This window comes from Trachurus trachurus (assembly GCF_905171665.1).
Source record: "Trachurus trachurus genome assembly, chromosome: 24".
NCBI classification, from domain to species: domain Eukaryota; kingdom Metazoa; phylum Chordata; class Actinopteri; order Carangiformes; family Carangidae; genus Trachurus; species Trachurus trachurus.
The window spans coordinates 1332824-1355055 of record NC_139910.1 but is presented as its reverse complement, the minus strand read 5'-3'; the positions used below and the strand labels follow the sequence as shown (position 1 = coordinate 1355055).

The 22232-nt window shown below is 43.1% G+C and overlaps 1 protein-coding gene across 1 annotated transcript; it reads right to left on the bottom strand.

Annotated features, from left to right (window-relative positions):
- Window positions 1–17372: 17372 nt before the first annotated feature.
- Window positions 17373–21575, bottom strand: LOC311007070 (uncharacterized protein). Its single transcript, XM_084000157.1, has 3 exons — window positions 21003–21575; window positions 19177–19221; window positions 17373–18128 (listed from the first exon to the last, which is right to left on the bottom strand). Exons 1-3 carry the CDS (start codon window positions 21321–21323, stop codon window positions 17646–17648), a joined length of 849 nt encoding a protein of 282 aa, XP_083856283.1. The 5' UTR covers window positions 21324–21575; the 3' UTR covers window positions 17373–17645.
- Window positions 21576–22232: the final 657 nt, after the last annotated feature.

Genomic DNA, 22232 nt, shown 5'->3' with positions numbered 1-22232 from the left:
TCTTCAGTGCGGCCTATCACCAGCTGAACTGCTGATGAAGAGGAAGCTACGAACAACTTTGCCGAGTCATCAAAACGACAAATTAAAGCAAAAGAATCACTCAAAGATTGAACATAAGCTACGACAACAGAAAATGATGCAAAAGTCATTCTATGACAGAACAACCAAGCATCTCCCTCCACTGACTACCAACGACACAGTCAGGATTGAGGATGCTGATGGATGGAGTACAAAAGCAACTGTCCTGCAAGAAGTTGCTCCACGATCGTACACAGTGAAAACTGATGATGGACAAATCCTCAGACGCAATCGTCGCAGTCTATTAAAGACTCCTCAAGGGACTGTTGGTGAGCTCAGTGTAACCTGTGGTGAAGCTCAGGTAACTCCCACACCTGCTATGGACTGTAACACTGACTCTCACACACCTACTCCAAGCGAACCTGAGTTAAGAAGGTCCACAAGAGAAATCAGAAAGCCTGATAGACTGAACTTATAAACAAAGACAATTCAATATGCATGTTAAACATGTTGAACAAAATGTATATTGATTGATGTTGTGAATGTGTTGCAGAGTTATGCTGAATGTGAAATGGTTGAAATAACTGACACAGCTAATGTGATGATTCATGTTAATGCATTTTACCTTAGAAAAGGGGGGATGTTATGATTAGATGTTATTACATGTTTGACCGCTAGGCGGCAGTACGGGTTAGTAGTCAGCTTACCGTACCATATAACGAGGTAGAGCAAGACTGCATGAAGCCACATGTATGTTGTTGTTTAACGTGAGACATTAAACTAAGTTACTTGCTAACAACACGGCCTCATCCTTGGAACACAAACATGACACTTTGCTGCACATCATCCTCCCTAATTTTTCTTTCACTATCAAAGTAAAGACAAAAAATTCCTCAAGAGGTAACCCTTCTAATAAAATACAGTCGCCTCCTCTTTGTATCCCTCCACCACTCTGATTTGTTCCAGTTACTTCCTATTTACACACAGTCAGAGAAAATATAAAACATCTCTGATGTCGTAAGTTATGGGGAAAAAAGTATTCAGTGTGGTCGCCCTGACCTTTGACCTTTGACAACTAAATATCTGGGTGTTTTCTCACATACTGGTGCGGACCAAGCTTGATAAAATTATACATGTTTAATTTTTCAGCTGGTACGGTTCATTCACACAGTTTTACTTTCACTCTGGCCCAAAAGCTGCAGCACTGGCAGAGCATCATGTTTCCATGATGACTGACCAGAAAAAGAGTGTTGTACGTCATGTTGACATGACGACTGGGAGTATTTCAGGAGCATGGAGCGATGAGGTGAAGATCTAAACCGTTTTACCATAGGTCTGCTGTTGCCTCCTCCTCCTTCTTCATTGGTTTATTTATGAACGCAAACTTTTGAAACGTGCTCTTTGACTGGCTAGATTTTCCCTTCGGGCTGCCGTACAAACATGGTGGCGCAAGATGGCGACAATTTATTGATTGTCTTATTAACAAAAATGTTGTCCATTGTCTTATTGTCCTAAGTGTTCCTGTTTTTTGAGCTCTTGCCAATCCTTTTCCAATGTGGTCTCCTTCCACAAATGGCAAATAAACTGACTCTGACTTTCTAAAGCAAGACCCTTGTTATGTAGATATAAAAGAATAATTATAAGGCTAGGAAAACCAAACAGGTTTTATTTTATAGTGATTATACACTTATACAAATATATTGATGGGTGTCAGGGTTTGAACCTGTCAAGTTGTGTGTAATGTGTTAATTTCCTGTTTTATTTTGATGGTTTTGTCCTCCCTTGCTCTGTCTGTGTGTACTTCCTCCCTTTGTTCCTTTTCCCGCCCTCAGTAGTTACCCTCATGTGTTCCACCTGTGTCTGGCTGTCTCCCCGCCCTCTTGTGTTTTTAAGCTGTGCTTCCCTTCTGTTCCATGCCAGTTTGTCTTGTTTTCTTCTGTCAGCAGCATCCTTCAATTCTTTTCCTGATTGACTCCTCGTGTATGATCCTGTTTCTGGTTTCCTGGTTCCTGAGTCTTTTTGCAGTGCGATTCTGTACCTCAGCCTGATATCTGCCTGCTGGTTTTGACCCTGGACTGAAATCAAGACCCTGAGACTGTCTCATCCCAGAGTGCTGCTGCATTTTTGTGTCCACCAGCCTGACACACGGGTAGTATTCCAATTTTGCCAATAAACCTTGCCAATTATTACACACTGATACAAAGTTTTCATAAACTTTAAACAATCAATTTGACTCATTCCTTAATTCCACACAAAATTATGCTCATATTTCTATGATATGTGTTGAAAATAGCTTTAAAATGTATGATAGTAACGATAACACATTGAAAAATATACCAAAAAGCAATTTATAATTTCTTGGCTTGTAAAATAATTTTCTGGCCAGTAGATTTTATGGTGAGTAAACCATAAAGTTAAGTTTGATCCCTGCCTGCAGCGGGTCCATGCCTATGTTCCCACAACCTTATGTTGCCACAGCCCTATGTTCCCACAGTTCTAAGATTTTTTTCAAAATTAGGCCCTATGTTCCCACTGGACTCTCTCTCTACCTATCTGGACTCTCTCTCTCTCTCTGGCCTGTCTAGCCTCTACCTGGTCTTTTTTACTAAACTTAACCAACTCTTTTCTTTATTGCCTAAACCCAACCAATGGTGGGACCAAAGGGCTGTGGGAACATAGGGCCTAATTTTCAGTGACAACAAAAGTTAGAAATGTGGGAACATAGAAATGACCCCCCTGCAGCTGGTAAATGCTCAGTAGCTCAACATGTTCTTACCTGACTTCTCAGGTGAGGTTTGGAGGAAGAAGGTCGCCGGCTGTCCAAATAAATCATCGAGGACTTCACATGACAGCAAGTTAGAGCTTGATCCATAAATGTGATGAGATTTCTGAAACCTCACAGTGGCCTTACAGTCAGACTGTGATGTCGACAAGTCACTGTGATCTTCACCCACAACTTCACCCTGATACAACCACCTCACTGAGAGTGGACACAGTCCAAATGTTGAGTAATGGCAGGTTAACGTCACGTTCTCCTCATCCTTCTGTTCTTCCACTGTGAAGACGGAGACATTGAGAGAGAAATGAGCTTCATCACTGTAATAATCAGAATGACTGAGTTGTTTCTAACACAGTTGGATGTAAATACTCACTGCGGACAACAGTTAGAAGAACCAGAGAATCGTCAGCTTGTGGTCGTCCTGATGTGTTAAACTGTCTGCAGACGTACAGACCATCATCATCCAGGTCGACGTTCTCTATAACCAGAGAACAGTTCTCTGTGACTTCCAGGCTGTCTGACATATCTCCACCGTCTTGGATCTTCCCATATGTCCACCATCTCCAGGTGGTGTTGTCACATCCATCCTGATCATCTCTCACGTTCTCACAGGACAAAGTGACGTCAGCTCCCTCTCTGACAGTGACTGATGATAAATATTTTGAAGCTGTGACTTCTGAGAAAAGAAACAAGAGAATAATCTGATATTAGACTGAGTATGTTTCCTACGGTGGCCTTGAAAGCTCAAAGCACTACAACTTAGAAAACACATGTAAAGCTGCCTACACACTGACAACACAACAGGAAGTGTTTTCAGGGGACAGAAAGGAGTGTTGAGAGCTGATCTGGTAGAGTGTATGACATGAAGACATAGCGCTAACTGCAGCGGCCTGGGTTCAAGTCCAACCTGTGACACTTTGCTGCACATCATCCTCCCTCACTCTGACCTATTTTATCTGTAACCTCCATGAATTCAACAAGCAGGCGTTTGATTCTAAATAAGATTATGCTTGTTGATCAAGATTGAACCTTGACTATCTATAGGTTTTCTGAGGTTCTTGGTCATCTTTATAAGTCAGTCAGTGGCAGACATTTTACCTAAAATAGGAATAACAGTTCATTTTGAATGGAGGTACAGTTTGCTATCTACAATAGATGCATTTAAAACGTTTTATTTTGACCAAACATTCAGTATCATGTGTCTGATATCCATAAGAAACAGGCGTTCTTTAAAACTGTGTGATGGTAATGATTTTAATAGTGGACAGACCTTTACCTCAATAGATGAACTGTACATGTGTCAAGGAAGTGGCGCCTATTCAACGCTCTAAACTCAACAACAACAACAAGCTGGTTTATCACTTGTGTCCACTCAGTCTCTGACGTGATGTGTAAATGAGTGGTAAGAAGAAGATACTGTATGTCTTTTTAATGTGACTCGGGTCCTGTTGGACACCTGCCCACGTCAACCACCGTATCTCCATGTGCCACATGGTGCAGAGTTGTGATAAAGACCAGTATGAAGCCGTTATTTGACGTCAGCGAACATCCTGGATTTCTTAATTCTGCCTTTAGGTTCTGGGTTTGATTCCCATTCTGCTGTTTTTGTTATGGGACTATTATGGAGTTTCTAATTTACACACCATCCCACCTTTTTGGAAATGGAAAGCTCTGTTTCCCTGTGAGTATAAAGAGTGATGAAGTTGTCACTTCACACTCTGGGAAACTGGTTTCAGTTTCATTGTTTATGATATCCTTATATATTGACAGATAGATGTCTATTCATATGACATGTGTTTAAAATATAAGCACAGATACATAAACACACATGTACATAGAGGGCAGATCGGGTCTAATAGGTTTCGTCTCTATGTACATACTGTATGTCACATCTGCTGTGGCCTGTTCAAGTTCAGTTTCGTAGTGATCCGGTCATTTCTACATAAAAAGTGTGTTCTTACCTGTGAGTGGAAGCAGCAGCAGCGTCACCACAAACACTTCAGTCCATCTGAATTCAGCCATGGTGTCTCTGTCTCTGTTCTCCGTGTTCAACACGGGGCAATTTGACATCCAGTAACGGCTTTTTATAAGTCTTTATTATCACACGTCTGCACCAGATAGCAGCAGCCCTGTGGCACACGGAGATATGAACGCTGGATGGTTCGTCCTCACATGATGCGTCTGTCTCTTATGACCAATGGTTATAAGAGTTTCTGTTGTCTTTCTATCAGCTCCACCCAGTCTGACCGTTCTCCTCTGACCTCTTCACCCGGAGAACTGACTGACTCGCTGGATCTTCTCTCTATTTAGGACCATCCAGAGATGTTTGTGGTGAAAAGTTCAGTGAGACACTCAGAACAACAACCAAGCTGCGTTCAGAGTCACTTGAATCACCTTTGTCTTCATTCATGCTCAGTTTGATCTGCAAGGGATCATCAACATCATGTCTCAGGTGTAATTGTATGATTGGCCTGTTAGATATTTGTAATAACAGGCAGGTGAACATGTGTACCTAATGAAGTGATCAGTGAATGTGTGTGTGTTACTTTATCATTATTATATTATTTTTGTCATGATTATAATAAATATACTTGTATTTATCATCTATTTCATTTTCTTTTAAAAATACAAACACTTCTATAAAAGTTGTATCAGTTCTAGTAATAAAGATAAAGATTAGTGATACTATATTAGAATAAATCCAGCTAGATAAACTCATAAATTAATTTATTGTATAGATTATAATGACAGAAAGCTTGATAGCTAATTTATGAATAGGGGGTGGGAGTAAATAAGTTTGACTTTTTCCACTCCTTTTTGGATATGAAAAAAAAAAAAAAAAGCTTTATTTTCAATAATTTTATTTTTGTTCATGCATGTTGTCTTTGCAAAGTATGTATTTGTTATGTCTGTCCATTACTGTATTATGTTTTATTTCTTTTAACATGTCCGAAATAAACTTTAACTAACTAAGTCACTGAATGTGACCTTTATTCTGTTCATGTATGTTTGAAGCTCAGCCAATCACAACACTGACACCGGTATGTTTTACACAGTGTGAAACCACCACGCCCCCTACTGGACAAAGAGCAGAAGAAGTCTGAAAAAACCCAAAATGCTGTCATAACACTGAAGAACTTTAACAGTAGAAAACAAAACACATTGCATGGGGTTACTATTGGTTTTGTTGCTATGGATACGGATATGACAGATACGAAATATGGACAATATGGATGGCAGTAGGAACGTGAGGATGATCGCACGTGAATCACATTGTTCGTTTAATGTCATCAAAGTTTTTATCTTAAATGTATCTGACAGTGTGGGCCAACGTTTCCACAAAAGTATGACATTTTATATTTTATGAACACGCTGGCCCACACACAGCCTATAACTTTATTTCTGTTTAATTTAAGCACACAGTATTAAAAGTATCTCGGTTTCATTAACTTGACCAAAATGTGCCGGCCAAGCGAGCTTCCAAAAATAATATCAATATTATATTACTGTATTTGACGTGCATAAGACTATTGTAGTAATTGTAAACGTATTATGGTCAAACAGTCGTTACACTGTCAGATACATTTTCGATAAAAACTTTTATGACATTAAACGAACAATGTGATTTACGTTCAATACTCACGTTACTGCCATCCGTGTTGTACATATTTCGTATCTGTCATATCTGTAACCATTAGCAACAAAACAGGTGGCGCTGTAACAGAAAACCAAGGGGTCTGAACGTGCAGGTCTCCGGGTCTGCAGACACACGCTTCTCATGAGGTCAGCAAATAAATGTGATAAAAGCAGCAGCAACAAGAGAGCATCTGATTAACTGCAGCGGACTAATTACTCATCAATGTAATGATACAAGGTGTTACTATTATTAATATTATTATTATCATGACTATTATCAAGGTTTGGGTTTGTTGACGGTGGTGTAGATGTTTCTGGGATCCACAGGGAACACACCAGAGGAGGAAGGAGCTTCCATAGAGGTGTAGGACACTGAGTCATCATCATCATCATCATCATCATCATCATCGTGCACCTGGGAAACAGTACAACACAACACACACATAATGAGGACGATTGTCGATGTTGGTCTGAAGGTGGTGGAGGTTAGAAGTGTGTGTGATCTCACCGTGTCCTGATGAGTCTCTGCAGGATTTAACCTGAGCCCCTGAAACAAACAAACAAACAAACAAACAAACAAACAGTGACTCTGACGTGGGTGCGTTTGGTTTCATCACAGTCTGAGAACAAGCAGAAGAAGTAGAAGAAGAACAGGAAGTTAGATTAGATTAGATTATACTTTATTTCATCCCAGAGGGGGAAATTCCTTCGTGACAGCAGCATTTAACAAAAAGAAATAAAAACAGGACAAATAATGAAATACACAATTCATAAAAAATACTTTAAAAAGAAGAGGAAGACAAAAGAAGAAAGTGCTACGGTGCTCTCTACCTGCTGGGCAAAATAACAGATTAAAAAAGTGCTTGCTGGTAGACAATAATGGATAAAAAAAACAATTTAAAGTGGTTCGTACAGTGACATCATGACTCGGAGCTGAACTCACGGCATCGTCCTCCGTCGCTGCTTTTTGTCCTGAAAACAACACACACACACACACACACACACACACACAGTCGACTGAAGCCTCAGCAGCTTAAATCCAGATCTATCATGACTGTCACCGGTGTGGACACTCACGTCTCCTCTCGTACGCGGTGACGACCACCGCTGTCGCCATGAGAGCTGCCAGCGCCACGGTGACAACGATGATCCTCCACCAAGCTGCAGGACGAAACAAGAGCATCGACACCGTGGTCAGACACCGTCAGGACTGTGGGAGGAGATCTGGGCCGCTGGACTACGACGCAGGTTCAACAGACCCACAGTATCTTCCACTTACCTGACTTCACTTAAAGGGATCGTTCAACATTTTGTCAAATTGGCCCGTTGCCATAATCCCTATAGTCATAGCAGTAGGTTTGTTACCTTTATTTGTCTGTGCAAGCTATTTTTAGAACGGCGGAGCAGAGCCGTTGGTTTCCCTCATCAAACTCATCAAATACACAATCCAACAACTCCACAATGCTCTGGTGGACAAGTTGTGAGCTGCACATTCACCACGCTATGAGCAGGGATGCAAACGGGTCAGGACCAAAAAAGAGAGGAATTGTCTGGCGGGGGGGGGGGGGGGGGGGGGGGTGTCACCATTAACAAATAATTACATTACAATATCACGGAAAAGTCAATTTCCAGTAGTTCCAGTTGCTTTAAAAAAAAAAATCCATTGCAATAATTCAATTTTGGAGATACTGATTTTTAGGTCTTCACTGAATGTTAGTCATAATTATTACTATTAAAATAAACAGAATAAATAAAGACATGGGATGTTTCATTCAGTGTGTAATGGACATATAGGCCTATATAATGTGTTAGTTTCACTTTAATTGAACACATTCTACATCGCGGAGGTTACTTTTTTTTTTTTTTTTTTTAGAAACTTTATTAAGTCAGCATGGTGCAATACAGGCGACGTCTTTCCACTTAGGGCTTCCTGCACCTCTGAAACGGGGCAGAGCTCCGTGGGAAACACCTGCTTGACACAGCAACGTAGGGAACCGTGCATGTCCACGGCGCACAGCTCCACATGCACGGGGGGAAAAAACGGCGTCGCCGTCGCACCGACTGCACGCGGATACGCGCCGCTTTAACGAGCACGCACGTCGCGCGTCTACATGGAGGTCGGCTGTTATCAGTATAATCAGAGACAACCATGAATGAGTTCGCCTCAGTTTCACGTGATTGTCACTGTCAGCCTGTTAGAAAAACATTTTACTGACCCGAGCTGAGACGCCGAGACCCCCCCCCCCCCCCCCCCTCAAAAACAAAAACTCTTCGGATCTGAACGATTCACACAAGTCACCTAATTGGTCATGAAAAAAGCGAGTTTCGCTTTTCGGCGCGCTGTTTGCATCCATGTATGAGATAATAACACAACGTTACCACACAGAGTTGTTTTAGAGGGAAATTCATGCAAAACCGCTGATGCACGTTGCCTTCAGGGACAGTTTTTCATCAAGCAGATTCTGTATTTCCCTCAAAAACGGCTCAGTTTTGTAACGTTGTGTTATTATCTCATAGCGTGGTGAATGTGCAGGTCACAACTTGTCCACGAAAGCGTTTTGGAGTTGTTGGATTGTGTATTTAAAGAGTTTGATGAGGGAAACCAAGAAATCCCATGAGCCTCTGTAGCGTAGCTCTGAGCAGCTCACGGCTCTGTTCCGCCGTTCTAAAAAATAGCTTGCACCGACAATTATAGGTAACAAAGCTACTGGTATGACTATAGGGATTATGGCAATGGGCCAATTTGACAAAATGTTGAACTATCCCTTTAACCCATGTATTGGGAAAATGAATGTTTTTGACCCTTTCACCTGTTCAAGGTTGTAAAAAGGTTGTAAAACTATGTGTGGCATAAACTATATAAAGAGTGTTTTCAGCATTTTGTCAACCCCCTGAGGCTGTTTTTGTAATGCTTACTGTAACAAAGTGGTAGCTGTCAAGGAATGTGTATATAAGCAAGTTCTTGTCTGAATGACATTGACTTTTCCATTCTGGTAACCACAGCGGTCGCTGTTCGGAAACGTCCACTTGCAAGAGTCATAAACCAGCAAGACGCTCATCTTGTTTGCAAGTACTCTTGAAATTCCCACAACACCTAACAATCACAACCCGGCTAAGTGGTCACATGACGGTGGTAAATAACTCAGTAAGTCAACTCAGGGTTTCCCAAATTTGGGTATGAGCAAGTTCAGCAAGTATCTACATTCATATCAGATCTGATCTGATCAAAACTCTTGTGTGGGACCAGGACCAGAGCCAGGACTGAGACCAGGACCAAGATATTTCTCCAACAATCTCGAACATAAGTGACGATGGAGATGTATCCCGGTAAGAAGTGAACCAACGTTGTAGAGTATATTTTTGAGCTTTTTGCAGGAAACGGGGGGAATGACATGCAGAGTTGGGATTCGATACGGCCACTCCACTCTACCAACTGAGCTTGGCGGCACGGTGGCACAGTGGTTAGCACTGTTGCGCCACAGCAAGAAGGTCCTGGGTTCGAATCCCCGGCCGCCCAGGTCCTTTCTGTGTGGAGTTTGCATGTTCTCCCCGTGTCTGCGTGGGTTTCCTCCGGGTGCTCCGGTTCCCCCCACCACTAAAAACATGTCGGCTAGGTTAATCCTCCAGTCAGCCAAAGGCACTGGCTCATAATCTGGAGTTGGTCCCCGGGCGCTGCACCGTGGCTGCCCACTGCTCCTCAGCGATGGGTTAAATGCAGAGAAAGAATTTCACTGTACTAGCTGTATATGTGACAAATAAAGTACCTTTACCTTAAACGATACCCCAACCACCATTGTAGTACTGGAAACCCAGAGTTGACCATTAAGATACCGTGTAGGACAGGATGGGTGGAATACCGACCCAACAAAGGGTTCAGTCATAACAAAACACCTTATGAAGAACAACAATGTCATCATGTCCTCACCTGTTGCCCCACCTGTTGTCCCACCTGTGGACTGATGGCTGAAGGAGAACTGATGCAGATTGCCGGTCAAAGCGTCCCTGACGTTACACCTCAGTGAGCGGCTCATCTCTGACCCGTGGGTAAAGTCCGGATCTAGGAAGGACAGAGTGGACCAGCAGCCGCTCTGCGAGGACCTCAGGACTAAACCCACCGCTGTGCTGTTGACCTTCCACCTCACCGAGTGTCTGCAGCGTCCATACGTCAACACAGAGCAGGTCAACATCACCTTGTCCCCGTCCTTCTGTCCAGTCACTGTGGAGACAGAGACAACAAGAGGCGAATCATCTTCATCGCTGTAAAAGTCCAGCTCAACGTTCCTGAAGCATCACCATGTTCAGTGTAAAGTCTCAATGGGCTCAGACATTGATTTTTATTATAAATCAGCAGCACTGGTTATAAAACATGGCTGCCATCAACCATAACATCCTCACAAAGGCCGGGGCTTGGGGAATCTTGGGGATCAACCAATGGTCCAATCGTCATAACTCAGTGGATGTGTTCGGACCGTCACAGGGGGGAAAAAAACCCTACAAATACCAAAAGTCTGCACAGGAAGACTTGGCAGACAGGTTGTCACCATATTTAAAGCATAGAAAAAGCACGCACATCCCAAAAACCTAACGCTGGGTGCTGGACAAAAAAAGGTCAATGATGAAAACGGAAAAATCCGCACTCCAGAGCAATAAATAATTTATTATCACCCAAAGGGAGTAATGTTTTGGGCTGAAAGACCCTTTCTCAGACTAACTTAGGTTAGTCTTTGAAGGGTCTTTGAGCCCGGAACATTACTCCCTTTGGGTGATTAATAAATTATTTATTGCTCTGGAGCTTTTTGCTGGTGTGCAGATTTTCCCTTTTTCATCTGTCACCATATTTACTCACATGAGCCCCAACATCTTAAGTTTAGGAGTGATTGGTGAAAGTGGACGTGGCATTCTTATCGATATTTATCATCTTCTGCCTTCAAAAGCAGAAACGAGCCAGAGATATTAAAAGAAGCATGAAAACAGGAAGTGATGTGATGTCGATACTCACTGTTAATAACAGACAGACTGATCCCAGTGTCCTGGTATCGGCCTGAGGCGTCGAACCGCCTGCAGACGTACAGACCAGCATCCTCAGCCGAGACCTTCTCTACGACCAGAGAACAGTTCTCTGTGAGGCTCAGTCGGTCCGACCTCGGCCCGGCCGCCTCATGAATCCTCCCGCCTTCAGACAGCCCAACTGACGCGTTGCTTTCTGAACGACTGAAGATCCAGGAAGTTCTGTCACAGTTTTGTTCGCCGCCTTTTACATTCTTACAGAACAAGACGACTTTGTCACCGACTCTGGCAAACAAGTTTTCATGCTCATATGCTGCTGCTGCTGCTGAAGAGATGGAGGAGAAACATGAAGACATCTGTCAGAATTCAGTAGATTTACATGTTAAACTCAAACACCCTATTGATCATTGACACTGTTATACACCTGAAGTTTTAATAATGTCTTTACCTGCAAACTGAAGAATCGGGATCCACCAGAAAAACATCGTAAACGCTCCAAGCTCCTCCGGACCGTCGGGCTTCTGAGTCCCTCGTACTCTCGACTGTCAGAGTATCTTTTAAGACAGAGGCGTCGTCTACTTCCTGTGATGTCGCTTCCTCTCACTGATTAAATTTAAATCTTTAACGGTTATTTTAACCCCGACCAACAGGAACGGACCAACCAACGGAGCAGAGGTCAGAGGTCACAGCAGCCTGACCCTGACAGAGAGAAGTGAAGTGAAGTGGGCATGTAGGACGTAGAGCCGACTGACACCGACACGGCTCAGAACCGTGAGTCTGTATTCATTTAGAACAGGATCTGAGGTCATGTGGTGTTTTTGATAGAAAACTATATTAAGAGTGACCAAGTGAAGTGTCGGCGTCGTCGCTGTGTGTGACGTGTTTGACACCCTGAAGAACACCGAGCCGAGGAAGCAGAAGGTGTGAAGACGGAAGTGTTTGTTCCTCTTCTCACCGATGAAGTCATTTCCTCAGAAGTGAAGAGTTGGGTTAGTTAAAGGTGTTCAGAAATGGCCGTTTGTCCTGTTTGTCGCGCCGAGTTGTCACGAGCTGCAACACAAGTTTACCCGAGTTAGGAAAATGAATTTGATTGGTCGTTATCGAGCGGGCGGGATATTCAAAGCTTGGGGCGAGACCGAGCTCCGTGTGTGTGTGTGTGTCTCAGACGTTTGATTGACGGATTATGGATCCAATATCAGTGGCTGGTGAATCGTGTGCAGGCTGACGTATAATCTGTGCGAATGCGAAAAAAAATACCACACTTTCATCCCGGATTTACTCAAAAATAGAATTTTGCACAAAGTTTGGCCTACATCATCTGATTTATTGAGTTATTACACTAATCTTATGACCCAGAGTGGGCTCAAATTAAAGCAGAAGTGAGTGATATATTTGTGTTAATATAAGTCTTAAATAGTTATATCTTCCGACAGCAATCACTTACATAGAGTGTTTGGTCTGAAACACGGGTCTCTCAGTCACTCTGCTCTGCTCTGAGCCGAAGAGAAAACATTTATCGTATCCTACAGTTTTTATCCAATGAGGAGAGAGAACGGCATGCAGGGCTGTGTGTGCAGCCAAGGAACGCCGTGAATGTGGTGACGTAGCGACGAGGACTGTTATGGTGCGTTCAAAGAAACTCGTGTTTTTCCGACCTGTGAAGTCGTACCAGTTCGATCTGGTACGAGTTCACCGGTCGGAAGTTACGAGTGGCCGTTATAGTGACTTTCACCGGTAAAACAGGTCGGAGAAACACGAGTGGGTTGCCTGGAACGCTACAAAGTCGTAAGTTGTGACTTGAAGCTGTAATTTACGATTTCAAAAGCCTGCCTGGAATGCAGCATTAGCGAAAACGACCGGATCACTCACTTCTGCTTTAAGTTTTCTTTTCTGTACAGCTTTAAGGTTTGAAGACCGTCAACAAAGATGGACGTCTCCTCTGTGACTCCGCCCGGTCGCCATCTTGGCAGTGTCCGACTCCGCCCTCTTTACCCGAGTGGTTGCTGCACCTGAACGCCTCACTGCTGGTGCTCTCTGGCTCCACTGATTTGTTTTTTGACAGTCTGAACAGTCATAAACCACATGAGGTCGACTTTTACAAACCTGGTTCAAACCACATACGGAGGTTGTTTCAATGTTTGTTTCGATTGAATTTGTTCAGATAAGCTTCAATCTGAACATCTCGGCTGCTCAAATAGCATTTCACAGTGTCTTCTGCATAAAACCTCGGTGAACCATCAGAAACACTTCAGTTCATTACCAACAATAAAAACCGAATTCTGGTGAAGCTAAACTGAACTGCAGCTTTAAATCTGGATCAATTTAAAGCTCCAGTTGGGAAGTTGACCAAAGTGAAAGTAAACAATACTTTCACCTTCGTCAGCTGACTACGACGTGTAGGAGCTGTGATTGGCTGCTCCTCCTGCTCCCTCTACCTGACTGGTGGAGAATCGTCGGTCGTGGTGGATTTTGGCAAATACGATTACAGGCTGTAGGTGGAGCCAGAGGAGCTGGATTTTGTCCTAAATTACTCATTTAATGTCCGGCTATCAGAATATAGTGGCAGTTCCAGCAAATATGACTGAGTAATTGTTACCAGCTGAAGCTTTTACATGTGGTGGAAATTTTACAAACACTTAACATCTCATGGATTCTTCTCAGGATCAACTCTTGTTGTTGTTTCAGGTCATATTCAGGTTGACAGCTGCTGTACGTCACGGAAATCTAGGAATGACGGCATACTGAGGTCGTTGATCTGTAATGAACACACAGAAACAAACTGTAGGGAAACCAATGTTTTTAATATAATTTAGATATGAAAAGCTTCATAAAATTCTTTTTTTTTTTTTTTTTTTTCCAAATTATGACGATGGAGGGAAGAAGTCGTTAATTTTCTTACAACTGGAATGAAATCATGTTAAAACACTGCAATAAAAAGGGCAGTTTGTGCTACGTGGACGTGACGTCAGAGAGGTGAAGAGAGTGAAACAGTAACAGCAGCACACGGTTCATCATGATCATCATCATCATCGCTCTCCAGGTAAACATTCATGACAACGGGAACAACAGCTGCATGAAAAACAAACATCAACAGTCAAAGAGTACGTCCACGACTCAGCTCCAATGTCCTGCGTCTAATCAGTGATTAACCCTTAAAGCAGAAGTAAGCGATCCGGTGGTTTTGGCTAATGCTGCGTTCCAGGCAGGCTTTTGAAACCGTAAATTACAGCTTCAAGTCACAACTTACGACTTTGTAGCGTTCCAGGCAACCCACTCGTCTTTCTCCGACCTGTTTTACCTGTGAAAGTCACTATAACGGCCACTCGTAACTTCTGACCCGTGAACTCGTACCAGATCGAACTGGTACGACTTCACAGGTCGGAAAAACACGAGTTACGGGCTGCCTTGAACGCACCATAACAGTCCTCGTACAATAAAAATTGTAGGATACGAGAAAAGTTTTCTCCTGGGCTCAGAGCAGAGCAGAGTGACTGACAGACCCGTGTTTCAGACCAAACACTCTATAGAAGTGATTGCTGTCGGAAGATACAACTATTTAATTACTTATATTAACACAAAAATATCACTCACTTCTGCTTTAATCACTATTGATTATTGATCTGTCAACAAGGCAGAGACACTGGGAACTGTCTCAGGTTGGTCCGACCAACACTTCAGATCAAGACTCATGAAACTAAAAAGGTGAGAGACCGGTGATTCATTCATTTTCTAAAACTCAAAACAGCTCAGTAAAATCTCAGGTGAGAGACAAAGGCCCAATGTGGGCGGGGCTCAGTATAAAAAAGGGGGCGGAGCCATGTGGACGTACTCTCCATCAGTGTAGAGCACTTGGAATAAGAGAGTAAGGACACCACCATTGACTCCCGTGGTAAGCCTCATGCGCCCCCTAGTGGCAGGATATGGGTATTGCAAAAGTGAAGCCCAGAAAACTCATTCACTCCAATGAATGTGTGGTGCCCACTTGCTTGTAAATTGATGAAAACGGCCGTGTTTTTGTTTTTAGGTGTCTTGGTCATATCAGATTATACTTATAATTTGTTTATTGCAAAATGTAGATTGAAACATTAATGTAGATGTGTTTTTTGTTCTTTTTTTACTGGCCTATGTGTTAATGTTTATCTGTAAAGGGTCCTCGATGATGCTATTATTGCATTGTTGCTCATTCACCAACAATGCAGAGATGTCAGTTCTTGGGCGCTTTTGCAAAACCCATATTCCTCCACCAGGAGGCGCTTCCATTGGACCAATGGATGTCGTTAACTCTCTTTTACAGAGCTCTACTCTACATCAGTGCAGTGAAGGTGACAAAGACAACAAACACTTGTTCTGGCTGCTCTGACTCTCTTCAGCAGCTTCACAGTCCCTGATCCGACTCCCCCGGCTCAGGGAGGAGGTGGCTGAGCCCTAAAGACCAGGACCAAGACCTCGGTCTCGTCCCGTGAGCTGTGATCTGTACGGTGGCCCTGAGGTGCACATCACAACAGCAAATCAGAAAACACAACGTGAAAAGAGAAAACACAACGTGAAAAGAGAAAACATAACGACAAATTACTAAACACAGCAACATAACAGAAAACACAACGACAAATTACTGTTGTTGTATTTAGTTATTTGTCGTGTTTCCTCTTTTGCTGTTGTGTTTCAGGGTTCCTACAGCTTAAGCCAAGTTAAATTTAAGACTTTTAAAGACGTTTTTAATGCCCCTTGAAATGAAATTTAAGACCGACTTCACAATAAACACAAATGCAAAAATTTTTTACATAGGGTTAGGGACAATTTTACCCACTTTCCTATGTGATCCATGGTAAAGTGACTGCTACATGAATGATTGGGGGGGAAACTGATTTGGGAGCTGGTGGCGGTAAGAAATTTAGCGTTGACGGCCACTAACTTCTCTATGTCAGAATGTTACCAATTATTTTGAGATTTGAGACTAATTACAATCATAAAATCCCACTCACCATGTGTTAACATTTTTAAGACGTTTGAAAAATTGATTTAAGACATTTTAATGCCAATTAAGACCTTGTTTTTCTCTTTTGTTGTTGTGTTTTCTCTTTTTGTGTTGTGTTTTCTCTTTTCACGTTGTGTTTTCTCTTTTTGCTGTTGTGATTTGCACCTCCGGGCCACCGTAGATCTGGCTGGTGAACGAACTCGTGGAGGTTTGTGGTGAAGCTGTGGGACGTCGGTACGAGGCGTCGCGTCCCCACACTGAAGGAACAAAGTGCCTCAGTTTGCAGGAACTCTCTCTTTTTTTTTTGTTTCTTTTTTTTTGTTTCATTTCTTTTCTTTTTTCTGAAAAAACCTCAGTAACAAAACTAGAATCTCAGTTAAAATAACAAGGAAAAATATACACAAATATATGTATACAATATATTATGTACATTAACACAAGCTCTTTTTTAAAAAAGGTGTTCAGCAGCACACGGTGCCGTCGTGGCGACGCTGCTGCTCGTCTCAGTCCTCGGTCACAAACACAGCGTTCACCCGGCAGCGCGGTGGCTGATGGGAAACTGTACTCAGGGTCATAAAAGGGATAGTTCAACATTTTTGGCAAATTGGCCCATTGCCATAATTGCTATAGTCATAGGAAACTCATCAAATACACAATCCAACAACTCCACAACGCTCTGGTGGACAAGTTGTGAGCTGCACATTCACCACGCTATGAGATAATAACACAACGTTACCACACAGAGTTGTTTTAGAGGGAAATACAGAGACTGTTGATGAAAAACTGTCCCTGAAGGCAACGTGCATCAGTGGTTTTGCATGAATTTCCCTCTACAACAACTCTGTGTGGTAACGTTGTGTTATTATCTCATAGCGTGGTGAATGTGCAGCTCACAACTTGTCCACCAGAGCGTTGTGGAGTTGTTGGATTGTGTATTTGATGAGTTTGATGAGGGAAACCAAGAAATCCCATAATGAGCCTCCGTAGCGTAGCTCTGAGCAGCTCACGGCTCTGCTCCGCCGTTCTAAAAACAGCTTGCACCGACAATTAAAGGTAACGAACCTACTGCTATGACTATAGGGATTATGGCAATGAGATAATTTGACAAAAATGTTGAACTATCCCTTGAAAACGTCCTAATTATCCTACTGCAGCGCGTTCAAAAAGGCCAAAGTCCACGTCTTCTCTCCGGTCGTCCATGTCCATGTCCATGTCGATGTCGATCGTCCGTCACGACGAGTCCTGAACCTTCAGCAGCGACTTGAGGTGAACGGTCATCTGCTCGCGGCTTTGACCGCTCGGCCGCCGCCGCCGCCCGTCGTCCTCGCCGACCCAGTGGCTCGGCGGTTTGGGCAACACGCTGGGCGACGGCGGCTCGCTGAACTTCGCTCCGGCGTAAACCTTCTCGCCGTCTTTGAGGTATTCTTCTTCTTCTTCTTCTGCTGCTGCGGCGGGTTCACCATCGACCTTCAGGCTGTTGGAGACGTGCAGCGGTTTCTTCTGTTGCCGTGGCGGCAGCGGCAGCAGCAGCAGAGGAGGAGGCAGCGGCGGCGGCTGCGGCAGCTTGTTGGGGCTGCTGCGGTGAAGATCTTTCTTCTTGGCGGCGGCAGCGGCGGCGGTTTGGTCCGGTTTGGGCTTGTGGCTTCGCCCGTTCACATTCTGGCTGCGGCCCGTCTGGACGCCGGCCTCGGACTTCACTCCTTTGGATTTCAGCTACGAAACAACAAACAACAAACACACAGGTTTTAATTCAACGACGTGAGAAACTGAACCAACGTATTTACTTTTATCGACTTGTTCACAGCTGATGACATGAACCTTAAAGGGATAGTAGCATTTTTTTAAAGTGGGGTTGTATGATCTAAAAAGAAAGTAGAAAGGCTCGCACACCGCAGGGCTCCAAAGTGCAAGAGTGAAAAAATATGTCTCTATATGGATGCCGTTATATATATTTTTTCTTTAGCACTTTCTAACATTTTTTCATGTTAAATGTTAGGTTTTGTGTATGTACCGGTATCTGCTTCCTGTTTTCTAGTTGTCACATGACATTGACTACCACATGATACTTAAGATGGCGTCTATGTGGATTTTGTATGTCTGACGAAGAGCAGCTGCTCGAAACGTTACATTTTTCCTGATAATAAATGGACTGCACTTTGGAGCCCTGCGGTGTGCGAGCCTTTCTACTTTCTTTTTAATTCTTGCACGTCTTTGGCTCAGCACCTGCCCTAAGTTTTTGGCACGGATGTGCGTGTGACTTTTTCTTTTTTTGATACACGGGTTGTATGATCTACAAATAGCCCCTAAGTACTTTAATTGCAGTAGAAGACTCTCTGCACTCCTCCCGTTAGCAACGCTATAATATATTTTTTTCCAGCCCTTCAAAGTGCAGGAAAAACACAGTTTTTATTTGGACCTAACCAACTCACGTATCCCTCCGCCCAGGGTTAGCGCCCGCCGATCAGCAGTTGGTTAGGTCCAAATAAAAACTGTGTTTTTCCTGCACTTTGAAGGGCTGGAAAAAAATATATTACAGTGAACAATGGAACTGTGTATTTTTTTTCAGGTAAAACCTCTTTTAGGCCGTGAAAATAGGCCGTTTCTTTGGGTCTGTTCACAACACTGTATGTTGTAAATCTCTGGGCAGGGCTATTATGGGCTGGCGTTGCTAACGGGAGGAGTGCAGAGAGTCTTCTACTGCAATTAAAGTACTTAGGGGCTATTTGGAGATCATACAACCCCACTTTAAAAAAAATGCTACTATCCCTTTAAAGTGAGAACAACTTCCTCCACCACTGTTTCCTGTCTGAAAGAGTGAGTGAGTTAAATAAAAGTGAAGTGAAACAGACACATTATGCTTAAAAAAAACGTACAGAAATCCTTTTGACAATTACTAAGAAATGTTTTGCAATAAAGTGGAAATCTGACGCCCCCTTCCAATTAAAATGGGGCTTGGAAAATGACTTATTTGATGCAGAAAAGAAGTAAGATTTTTTTTTCCTAACAAAATATGGCGACCATTTTTAATTTAAATGGAAAATCTACCAGCACACCAGTCTGACTAATGTTTCTCTTTGTCTGTGTATTTTTACTTATATATTTTTCCACTTTCTATTGTCCTGTCATTGTGAGTTAATTTCATTTTTACTTTGCCACTTTGTGGATATTGAGTTTTTCCTTGATTATATTCTGTCTTTAGTATCTTTATCAAATATTCAAATAAAAGTGAAGTGAAACCTCGACCACAGAAACAAGAATGTGATTTTGTTTCCGTTTTCATCTCTTTCTCCTTCCTCCCTATAACATGAACTGAAGCCGTCAGTTGCATTGAGCCGTCGTGTTTTGACTTTAAAGATGAATAATTAAAGCTCCACAGTAAATTAAAATGTCATTTAAATCACATTAGGACCAAAGTGCAACACTGAGCTGCATCAAACCTCAGGGCCGTCCGAGGCTTTTACACTGAAAGGTTCGTGAACGCTGTCACTTCCTCTCATCTTTCACCTCCACAGAAACAGGAAGACAGACTCGCTCTGTCACATGACTCATGGCCCAACGACGCTGACTAGAAACTGCGTCACACACACACACACACACACACACACCTCAGTCATGTGATAGGACAGGTGAGGAGCAGGTGAGTCGAACTGTAAACATGATTAGAGACCGACACCTGTTCTGGTTTCTCATCTTCACTTCACTTCATGATCAATATAAATATTTACTGAATCCATTAATCGACCAAAAGCTGAGATAAAGTTTTGTTTTCTATTTAACACGATGTAAAAAAAAACAAAAAAAAAAAAACACTGATGTTTTACCAGTAAATGACCTGTATGAGTTTCATTACTATTACTAATTATTCTTGTACTTGTTTATTATCAATAATTATAACAGAAGGTGTTCAGCTGAAGAAATACTGTCACAAAATAATAATACATCTGTTAAAGTATAGTACGGGTGGCAAGTGCAAGTAATTTGACATATTTGAGCGTTTTAGAGAGAGAAAAAAAAAAGTAACACAATAGTCACTTTTATAATGTTGTACTTCAGTTATTAACTCAATTACTTTTTGAGGAAAGTAAGTGGGCTCGCGCCTGTTAAAACTGTCACCACTGTGTAGTGTGAGGAAGGACGGAGGCACTGGTGTTGCATTCAGGTGCAGTCAGGCAGACGGCCGTCGGCAAACCAACCGGATGTCATTTTACTCCACCAGGGAAAGACGGTAAAACGTGGGTCAGGTAAACAATACCACATCACCATGACAACATATTGTCATGTCTGTGTTTTGCCTCGTGCTGGCGGACCACTTGTTTATCCTGTTACATGCAGCTTCTGTTGTCTGTCTGACGTCTGCCCAACTTCACGTGAATGCAACATCAAGAATACGTTCAGATATGCAACCGCACCGCTAGATGGGGGGGATTCCTACATATTAGACCTTTAACGTGACAAGTTACCACTTTTTGGAGGAAGAAAAATTAGTAACTAAAAGTAACGTGCCCAACGATGCTGGTTGTAAATAATAACCACACTAAAACCAACACCGAGGAGCTGCAGCCCCCTCCTCCCCCCAGGAGAACTCACCTCTTTCCGGGCTCCCTGCTTCAGGTGGATGAGGGTCAGGACGGTCTGGGTCTGGGTCTGAGCTGCGGCTGGCGGCTCGGTTCCGCCGGGTCCAGCCGCCGCGGTCAGACTGCTGTTGTTGTTGTGGTCGTTGAGCCGGACGCCGCCGCCGCCGCCGCAGCTCCTCGGGGCTTTCTGCTGCTGCTGCTGCTGCTGCTTCCGGCCTTTCCTCAGCAGCGCCTGTCGGGCCTTGTTGTGGTTGTTGTTGTTATTTCCCGGGTTGTTGTTCTCCACATTGCCGATGTTGGGCTCATCGCCGCGGGCTGCGCATCCGTCCAACATGTCGCTGCAGCGGCGGCGGAGGAAACAGAAACATAAACAGGCTGTGGAGCGACGTCACAGCGACAGGCCGGGCCAAGCGGGCCAAGCACGGCTCTTATCCCGGGTTACTTTAACTCTCCGGCGGGGTTAAACCGTCCTGCTGTCGCGTCGGAGGCTCCTGAGGGTTAAAACTGTCGAGTTTTAGTAGTTTCTGCTGTTAAAAACACCGACGGACCGGACGACTCGACCCGAGATGGCGCGTCTCTGTCTCTACGAGCTGGGAAGCGGAAGTAGCACAGATGCTAAATTAGCATGAGGTTTTAAAGACAGGACTTCCGGTGACGCCTTTCAAAATAAGACGACTTAATGACAACAATACAATAATACCGTAATACATAACATACAATATATAACACAACACAATACAATACCATAAACTATAATATAATATAACATAACATAACACAACACACTATAATACAATACAATGATACCATAAAATATAATACAATATAACATAACACAACACAACACACTATAATACAATACAATACAATACAATACAAACGACTGTCACTCCAACGACTGTCGTTGGCACTTGGAGCACAAAAGGGAACCAGTGACATCATCACCCTTGTGAAACGCCCACACAAGAGGTTAAATAGTGAGTCTCCACACCAGATAGTTGGACCAGTCCCAGCCTGGTCAGCTGCGTACATGAACTGATGAAGCCTCTTGGATGAGAGGTGAAACGTCTTCCTAGACAAACAACTAAGTCCAGTTGCTTTCGATTTAACCTCCTTTGAAATACTATGACCTGGACAAATGAGAATATGCACCGGCTTAATACAATACAATAAAATATAATACAGTAGCCTACAATACAACATAATATAACACACTGTAATACAACCCAATACAATACAATAC